The sequence below is a fragment of the Ictalurus furcatus genome, chromosome 8 (genome assembly GCF_023375685.1).
Source record: "Ictalurus furcatus strain D&B chromosome 8, Billie_1.0, whole genome shotgun sequence".
Taxonomy (NCBI): domain Eukaryota; kingdom Metazoa; phylum Chordata; class Actinopteri; order Siluriformes; family Ictaluridae; genus Ictalurus; species Ictalurus furcatus.
In genome coordinates, this window is record NC_071262.1 from 16817568 (window position 1) to 16827806 (window position 10239).

The following is a 10239-nucleotide window of genomic DNA, read 5'->3' on the forward strand; positions in this document are numbered from 1 at the left end:
CTGCTGATCACTACATTGAAGTGCATAGTTTGGATTTAAGTGCATACCCAGTAACGGATATCCAAAACAGACCGGTTGTTCAGGCTTTAATTTCATTTTGATTATGGCTTTTCCTGATTGGCTAAAGCACATGATTTACAGAACTTCACACATGGTTTAATACCATGAAGTCATCCACAGAGGAGTTTTAGTGTGCACTTGTGTACCAACTTAATAAGCCAATTTCTTCCTTTTGAAATAAGATGACAGTTCTCTCCCCCCACCCCGTTTTAAGCATTAAATGAAATAGCAGCCACTAAAATACAGAACTGATATCACTGAATGGTTTCCACTGGGATTTAAAAAGCATAACAGCTCCTGGTTTAGTAGGCCTTTATTTCACAATCTCTCCAAATGTACAAAAACAAGATATGGTACAAAAAAAAGTAAGTCCTAATCACTCACCAAACCCCCTCCCCTTTTCCATGAGAAAGAAAACATGACTGGACTTGGTCTCAAAACCAAAGTGCATCTGCTGGAGGTACAGTGTAGGGAAAGTGAACAGATCTCAATTTGACCACACTGTACCTGTTTGACATTATTTAAAAAAAAAAAAAAATTAAAAAAAATCATCACACAAAGGCCTGGCCACAACAATTTTCCACAGTGTCCCCAGAGCAGCAGGCCCAAGAGAGAGCAGACATTACTTCAGAGCATTCGGTTGTTCACTAAAAGGTGGAATATAATTTAGCTCCCCAACATGATTCCGGTCAGATTTCTTGCCGTTTGATGACCTATAACTCGGACTTCTTCTTCTTTGACTTCTTCTTCTCCTCGTCCTCCTTTACCACCAGTGGGTTAGATGCCTCCTTCTTCAGATATGAAATGAAGTCACTGACTTCACGACCCCCCTGAAAGCAAATGAAATCAAGCATGGTTAGCTTTAACCACACCTACCACAATAATCATTGTTGCTGGCGAATTTATACTGTACTCTCTCAAGGAACAAACCTCATATCTCTTTGGATTCTGTTTCTGCCCAGCTGGTGAGAAATAGATAGTGGGGAATCTGAAAATGAGCACACCACGAACAGTCAAAAGAGTGGAATGGATTGTAATGTTTCAGTAGTAGATGGGTCTTTTAGTTTTCCCTACTGCTGACACACCAAAAGCAACTGATCAACTAATTAAGTCCTTAATGAGCTGGGCTAAAGGGTTTGAAAATAGGAAAAGGTGGAACAGACTGTGGAGGGCAAGCATGGGACATCCCCAAGACTACTGTATTTGTACATACCCTCTGACATCATATGGGGAGGGTACATCATTAGCTGTGGCATCCATCTTGGCAATGACAATGTTGGGATCATCAGAGAGCTGCAAAGTGATTACAGAAGGTGGTTAGAGTCACAATACTATGTGCCCAGAGGAGGACAACCAGCTATACCAGAAGCCCAAGACATCTCTGCAACCATTGGTTGGCAGACAATTAGCCTCAGCAGGCTATCATTCACCATCACTTTTTTCCTTCCCTCACTACAGTCAGATTAATTACAGCAGTATGCACTAATGATACACTAGTAATTCTGAAAACACTGTACATAATGTTTTCAGTATCAGGAACCTGCAGTTAAGAAGCCTGTGTCACAGAGTGAGATTCTTTTGCATATCCCAGCTTATTGTGAAGCTGGGGTCAGAGTACAAGATCAGCCATGATACAGTGTCCCTGGAGCAGAGAGAGTGAAGAGCCTTGCACAAGGGGCCAACAGTTTCAGCTTGGCAGTGCTGGGGCTTGAACCCCCAACCTTCCGATCAATAACCCAGAGCCTTAACTATTGAGCTACCATGTGGAAACACTGACCAAACTGAGCAAAAAAAAAGCAATCATAACTCTCTGCTCACTACACCGGGGAGGGGGGGGGTTAAACTTATTTGAGGTTTTATGTGAAAAGATAGCACCACTCATTGCCAAACAGCTTGCTGAGGGGAAAATACACTGTGCTACATCAGACAATTTCTTTAAAAAATAAATAAATAAATAAATAACGGCCAAGTAATCCCCAACATAGGAAATTATATACTTGTGTCTGTATTCACACACTTACCTAGCTAGCCAGCCATGTGTCACTGCATTGAAATTAGCTAACAATTTTTAGCCTAGTCAATTAGGTTTCCAAGCAACAACAAAAACAGACAGCTGAATACTCACCTTCTCACCAAGTTCTTTGTATTTAGGTTCAAGGCTCTTGCAGTGGCCACACCAGGGTGCGTAGAACTCAATGAGAACATCCTTGTCCTCATCGTTCACAATGGACTCAAAGTTCTCAGCCACAACAACCTAAACGATGAACCAGGTTAGTGCAGTAGTGAAGAAACAGGAAAACTTAATCACTAAAACGAAGTTGGAGATATCGTAATCATTTGCACACTCACTTTGACTGGGCCATCGTTGCCCTCAGGAATGGGCTCAGATTTCAGGTAACGTTTCAGATTTCCATCAAAATAATCCTGAAGGAATTTCTCCAAGGCCTTCCCATCTCGGCTGCATTAAACATTCACAGTGCCTAATTAATATTCTGCCTTATTTTGCAAGATCTTTACTCATATACACAAAAAAATATAAAAAAGAGAAGCAGGGTCCTTTCACCAATTTAAAGCATCAGACGGAAAGAACAAACAAAAGATGCTGGTCATTGTAGAATTGAGAAATTTTTAAGACTGACTTAGCATTGTTTAGATAAGGTGAAATTAACAGATCATAACCGTAGATTCGGGATTTAGCAGTACTTACGTAAATTCCTCCTGCATGACGTATTTGTCGCCATTGGCAGTTCGGATGCCGACGACAGGCAGCTCTCCACTGCCGGAGTCCAGGCCGAGCTCAGAGACGTCATGGCTGAAGAGGTTTTTATTGGCCACTGCAAAGTTCAGCTTCTTTCCCTGATCCAGAAAACTCTTGGCCACCTTCATGACCCTGCATACAGAGTAAATATCTGAGATAAGGATCCTACCATGTAAATAGCACAGAGAAGCCATTTGTTGCATTTTTAGGCTTCTTATTGCATTTTAAGTCTAACTATATGACAGTAGATGAACAATGTAGACTAACGTAGCATCTTGCATCAATAGCTAAACATATGTTCATTTAGTCAAGATGTGGGACTGTCTACTCCTCATGATCACACGAGATTTTAAAGTGAACAGACAGGTGTACCTGTTTCTCCAGTAGTTGGAACCTTTGGGGTTTTTCTCATAGTCCACATCATAATAGGCCACCAACAGGTCTTTGCCTTTCAGCTGATCTTTGTTGTCATCAGTCATGTGAGGGCATATTCCAAAGCTGCCACATAAAAATGTTGGTTAATTTAACAGAAATCAGCTAGAATTAAACAAAATGTTCATCAAAAATTATACTTACATGTTGTCTTGAATGAACTTCTTGAGCTTGGCATTAGTGAATTTCTCCTCATCGAATTGAACATTGCTGTCTTCAAATTTGTTGGTGAGGTGAGGTGGCCGAAACAGGATGACACCCCTGAAAGGAAAAGAAAAAAAACAAACAGACTGATCAGGAAACAAAGCGACGTACAACAAAATACCAGCATGCCATTGATAAACTAAACAAAAGTCACTGATAAAAATCTGAATGGCAGATGTTGGCTTAAAACCTGAACTCCAACAGGCTGTGTGAATATATTAAGACTGGACAAAAAGCAAAAGTGAAAGCAAACTGAAGCCAGAAAAACAAGGCCTACTTACTCCCCATCGATGTTGTGCTTCTTTAGAAGTTCCTCTGTGTTTGTGTGAGCAAAGCGGTACGATTCCCTTAGTGCACTGGCTGATTTCAGGAACTCGCCCTGTGCAGCACTTCCAGCATCAGCAAAGAATCCTGAAGACATAACAGTGTTTAAGCACCACTTCTCGTCAACCGTCACAATATATAGTTTGTCTACCAAAATAGACATATTTAGGTCAGAAGAGAGCACCGCAAAAAAAACACAATATGCTCACCCACGACGCTGGCATCACGGTCTCCAATAAATTTCCTGAATTCCTCTTCAGATTTGAGCTCTACTGAGGCTGGACCTGCCTGCTTTTTAAGGTGGCTAACAATCCCATCTAAGAAAGGAATCAAGAAATGGCATACAAGAACTCAAAATCAGAATTTAGTTTAGGTCCCAGGCTTCACGTCGCAGGGCTGTCTGTCCAGCCTGTTCCTCCTAGCCACAAATAAAATGAAGGGGAGTGGCTTCATATCTAGCAAGACAACTCCCCCCCTCTCCACAGGGTATAGAGCAGGATGTAAAGGGAACAACTTATTACAGCTTATCTCATCCTGTAAACTGGGTGCAAATAAGAAGCTATTACTTCAGGCATGTTTAAAATACTGAAAGGAAATCTACTGGAATAGCATGCCAAACACAAAAGGCCATAGCAATAATAATAAAAAAAAATTTAATTAAAAAACATTTAATGTGAAAGTCATACCTGCAGTTCTTGGACCATCATATGCCCCAGACTCCTCTCCATCTCTGAAAATCTTCAGGGTTGGGTAGCCACTCACACCATACTTCCCACACACATTGGAGTTGGCTGTACAGTCCACCTAATAAAAGCAGATAAAACATCACCAAACTGACGTTAAAACTGGCTTTACACTGAAAGCAGTAGAACTAAAAATGTCCATGATCACAAAACCAGGCTGATAAATCATAGGGGGGGGGGTGTTACCTTGGCAAGTGGGACAATGCCTTTCAAGCGAGTAGCAGCTGCCTCATACTCTGGAGCAAGTCTCTTACAGTGACCACACCTAAAAGTGAAAATAATACAGGAGTTTTTGATTTGTGGCATTCAACCATTATAAGTCACACAGTAATGCTTCAGTAAGCCTACATAAAGTCCCCCAGGCACAGTAGGCGTATTAGCTGTACATGTACTGTGGTTTGGTGAAGCAGACAATTACAAATCTCTTCCCAACTCATCGATAAGTTCCGCCATCGTCCTACTGCTGCACTACGGACTGAGCCAATCAGAGACGGCCAACGAAACTTCACGAGCCAATCACAGCGTTACAACATGAGGACGCCACGCCTCCAAACAGCAATAACGTGTCCTCCATGAAGCAGAGAATTACAAGTCTCTCACTTATTAGCTATATAGCACATAGCTGAACTTAGCAAGATTATACTGCTAATATGTTCCACTAAAAAAAGAAAGATTCATACCAACACACAGCAACCACTCAAATTATGAAGCAAGCTAGCATGAAGAGACGTATATACTGCGAACACTGGCATTACAAATCTACATTGTACTCGAAAAAAGTCTAATAATCCATATTTACAGTAGTTATCAGCACACCGGGTCTGAAATGAGCAATTATGATGTAAATCTGTGTACTAGTTAGCACACTGCTAACAGGAAGTAACGTGAGCTAGCCATGCTAGATAAAATGGGATAACTTGTGATGAAGTAGCCTATTTACTATAGCTAGATACCGATTTGGCTTATGATTAATTATCCAGTTAAGCAAGATCATCCTTTAAGTAAGTCAATAATAGGTTTAAAGAAAAGATAATCACCATAAAAGTTACAACTGGCTAACAAAGGCTAAGCCAGCTAAAGCTATCAAACCATTGCACACAACTGAAGATGATAAGGCGAGGGAAAAAATGAAGCGTATCAGGATAGAAACTGAAACCAAAGTTATAAAGCAAAAGGCGTCGGGGAGATTACTGTAGGCCTTAACACGAACTACATGTTTGCAATGAATTAATTCGCCAAAGTTGACTTTAAAATGAAAGCATTTGAATATGGACACGCTTGACGGTTTACAGCAGCTACAGACAGACTTCACACACTTACCAGGGGGCAAAAAATTCAACCAGGACTAAGTCGTGGTCTCCAATCCTGCTCTCAAAATCGTCATCTGTGAACTCGAGCACATCACTGGCCCGCGCCACTCCGGCCACCACGGCGAAAAACAATAACGGCAACATCATGGAAAAGCGTCTGCACGTCCGCCTCAGGAAAAAGAGAGGAAATGTAATGCTGATTAATTCAGAGCTGAGTTGGAGCCCGGTAAAACAGGCGCCGTACACAGGAGAGAAAGAAGCACAACCAACACGAAATGCACAAACCCGGAGCTCCTCAAAGTAACCAGAGTGTGGCACATCACTATTGGACTGTCTTCCACGTGACACTGTCCCGATCAGCCAATCAGAGAAGCGCTTTCAATGTTCCTTGTTAAAGAGTCCCTCCTTCTGTCAATAATATAAGCACAGGTTTCCTACCCTGATCCTGGAGTACCTACCCACTGCCTTGCACATCTTTGCTCACATCTTAGCTCTAACACACCTGATTCAACTAGTCAGCTAATTAACAGCCCTTCCTGTGTTGATGTAGGCCTGTTGGCACAGAGAAAACACTAAAATGTAAAGGAGCAACCCTGATAACAGTTGATAATCTCCACCAGCATCATGTGAGTACAGTCAGGAACCTCCTGGATATACATGATGGAACCCCCCCCCCCCCTTTGAAAATATAAATATTGCTTTAACAACATTATGAGCATTTAATAGCTGTTTTTGGTTATAATGTGAAATTTTTGTTAATGTTATGAGATATAGCAAAAAAAGTGTGTACAAGCCATGGTGATCGAAAACATTTGTTTCAATTTCAAGTTCAAACAGACACAAACATCATTATTTACATTACCTACATGATAATAAATTTACAATGTGTCTCAATGTGACAATAAATAAATTAAAAAGAAAAGCTGACAACTTACTCTACTGGTGAAAAGTTTGGAGACACTTGACTGAAATATTTCTCTTGACAAACACCTTTTGATCTGATGGTGTATGATTAAATGTTTGAAATCGGTGTTGTGGTCAAAAATATAATTTATAAAAAATAACTTATTTACAAAAAATATTTTTTTGTAAAAAAAAATACTGTTTAAAAAGCATCTCAGGGGGATTTCTCAAGAATTTGGTAAATGTCAAGAATACATTTCTGGAAATTCTAGGCAAAAAGTGTTTGTACTTTGAAGAAGTTAAAATATTAAATAATTTTTTATTTATTTTGGATTTCACAACATAATTCCCATAGTTCCACTTGTGTTATTTCAGAGTTTTGATGACTTTTTATTATTATTCTAAAATTGGGGGGGGGGGGGGGGTGAAGAATGAATGCGTCTAAACTTTTGACTGGTAGTGTATATAAAATTAATGTATGTTTATTTTACACTTATCAGGACTTTATCAGGAGGGAGAAGTGGAAGGAGACTGAAGGGAGAAACCCCCAGAAACAAATAACAACTGAAAGAGGCTGTGGTAAAAGCCTGAGAAAGCATCACAAAAGAAGAACGCAACAGTTTGGTGATGTCCGTGAGTCACTAGCTTGATGCAGTTATTGCAAGCAAGGGATATGCAACCAAATGCGAAATGTTATTTACTTTCCTTTACTTCAAGTCTTATCTGTTCCTATACTTTTGGTTTCACCTGTGGTCAGGTACAAAAGATTCTAGGTTTTATGTTGTTTAACACATGTAGATGTAAATACCATGAAATAAAAGCTGAAATTCAAAACTTTCCTCTCATCTTTTTATCTCAAGCATACACACAAAAAATGAATTGGCCTTGCTGTTCCAATAGTTTTTGAGGTGATTATAGTTTACCATTTATTTTATCATGTATTTGCACATTTATTGTAATTACACTAGAAACTGCTAAAAATTCAGATTGAAATTTTGCAGAAAAATGCAGGTAAATCTGTCACCTATTGTTCACCCATTAGAACACAGAGGTCTAGTGAATGCTCACTAGTGTTGAATGTTGTTCCCTTATTCATTAGGGAGACATCTCCCTAGTGGCTGCAGTCTAAAATGATAACTCCATGAGCACATAGACCAATGACTGTGTATGAATATGCTGTATATTAGATTGAAATATTCCCAAGGCCAACAACCAACAGTGCATTCTTAAGAAACAGGGCTCCTCAATGATTATAGTAAAGGGTATATATTTCAAGAGTTTTTGAAGATTCATTGGATAATTAAGGAAGGATTCTACTTCCCCTTCAACATCCTTAAGGGTTCAGATATAACCATTTTAAGAGGGTAGTTAAATCCTTTGTGACCTTTTTCTTGTCAGACAAATGGGAAATAAAAGTCTATTATTATTATTATTATTATTAATATTATTATTATTATTAGTAGTAGTAGTAGTAGTAGTAGTATGTCATTATGTCTAGTGAATACCAATAATAGTAATTGTTTTAATTGTTAGCTGATGGATTGTAATGGTATTTGTAGTGGAAACCATTAGACTTTTTGTGATGATTTCTATTATATCGCTGATATAAGATGTAGAGGTTGCAGGTGGCCTATAACTGATGTTGAACCTGTTGATTCCATCCACCATTTTGTAAAGCAACCTAAAGGCTATGTTGCACAAACTATGCTACTCACCCACCTTTAAATTTAAACCTTAAATTAAAAAAAAAAAGTCCTTTCCTAAGAGGTTTGACAGGGTCGGTGAAATAGCCAAGTCTTCAGTTTCGAAGTATCAGCTTTTGTGATTATTTTGAAAGCAATTACAGGCAATTTTATCCAAAAAGTCCCCTGGTCTTCCAAAGTAAAAAAATAAAATAAATAAAAATAAAAATCAGTATAAGATCTCTTATTTGCGGTTAACACATGTTTCAAAGATTATTATTATTATTATTATTATTATTATTATTATTATTATTTTAAACCGAGTGCAACAGCACCTCCAGCGGTCGTAGGATAAACACACAGAATAGCATAAAGCAACTCTGGGTTGTTTCTGTTGTTTTAGCAATAACGCCACACCAGCAGGTGGAGCTAAAGCATTAAAATTCACCAAGGTTTCCCCGCAGCAAAATGGAAGGAAACAAACACACGTGTTAAGAGGATCAAATGGAAATATTTTTCAGTTTTAGCATGTAAATCAGGGTTTTCCACTGGGGTCGCGAGAGAAACTGAAAATGCCATCTTTTGTTTCGTTCATTTATTTCAAACTGCTGTTTTATTATCATTCCAAACAAGAGACACAGCACGAAATCAATGTGTTTTCCCGCCCACTTTTGATTGATAGGATATAATCGGCCCTGATCATTGGATGTTTTTAAACAAAAAAAAACTGTCTTTATCGGTCGATACGAATTATCGGACAATACATTGGTGCATCTCTATTTAAAACATTTTACAGGCATTAATGAACACCAAAATCTTACGTTAAATATCTTGATCTCATTGATTATTCACTTTCTTTTTCATTTGATGAAACAAATTCAAATACTGATGTATTGTGTTTTTCTTTTAGTGGGTTAATTTAAAGAAATTAGAAGCAAACTTTTCAAAGAGGTGCAGCGATTACAATTGAGCAAAAACTGCATACTGCACTGCACTTACCCTTGTGTACAAGGTGTCACTCAAGGTGTTTGTTTGTTTGTTTTAAAGTTTGTGTGAGACATCATTCAAATTTGCACTTTGTCCAGAATTACCCTGAGAGAAAAAAAGAGGATTTCCTGTCCAGCCAAGAGGTACAAGCTTCCACCTGACACTGGAAGTGACAAAAATGCAATACAAGCCTGGGCTGACATATATGAAAAAGAACCTGCATTGGATATGGAACAAAAATGAGTATGAGCTGGTTGTCTGGCCCATGGACTCACTATTCAAGTACTTTTGCTAAGGTGGTACTGGAGGAGCTCCAGGTCATGCTCAATATCAGGGTAATTAAGGAATTCAGCTGTAACTGATCCAGTCACTTCATCCTAATTTCCAAGGAGGTCGGTTTTGTCTGGTTCTGTAACTTTAGAAAAGTTAATGTGGTGTCTAAATTTGATCCTTATCCAGTGCCACACATGGATGAACTGCTCAATCGGCTTGATTTTATTCGACATGGTATTTGACAAAGGGATATTTGCTTATTCTGCTTATTCTTGCTTATACTCCAATGACCTTTTCCACTCTATTTGGGTTACACCAAATTGCCACCCTTCCATTCAGTTTGATAGGAGCCCCAGCCACATTTTAACAACACACTGAATCCGTCCTATTACCTGTATATGCCACTGCCTATGTGGATGGTGTTATTATTTATAGTGATGACTGTCAGTGGCACATTGAACATACTAGGGCTGTACTGAGATTGTTGAGACTGGCAGGACTTACAGCAAACCCAAAGAAGTGTGCAATTAGGTGGGTGGAAGTATGGTATCTGGGCTTCTGCT

At 39.0% G+C, this 10239-nt stretch overlaps 1 protein-coding gene across 1 annotated transcript; it reads right to left on the reverse strand.

Moving 5' to 3' along the window:
* Nucleotides 1–357: 357 nt before the first annotated feature.
* Nucleotides 358–6151, reverse strand: pdia3 (protein disulfide isomerase family A, member 3). The gene is made up of 13 exons (XM_053631107.1): nucleotides 5842–6151; nucleotides 4708–4786; nucleotides 4465–4582; nucleotides 3988–4095; nucleotides 3736–3865; nucleotides 3395–3511; nucleotides 3191–3316; nucleotides 2768–2950; nucleotides 2410–2518; nucleotides 2186–2314; nucleotides 1274–1353; nucleotides 991–1048; nucleotides 358–890 (listed from the first exon to the last, which is right to left on the reverse strand). Exons 1-13 carry the CDS (start codon nucleotides 5976–5978, stop codon nucleotides 774–776), a joined length of 1491 nt encoding a protein of 496 aa, XP_053487082.1. The 5' UTR covers nucleotides 5979–6151; the 3' UTR covers nucleotides 358–773.
* Nucleotides 6152–10239: the final 4088 nt, after the last annotated feature.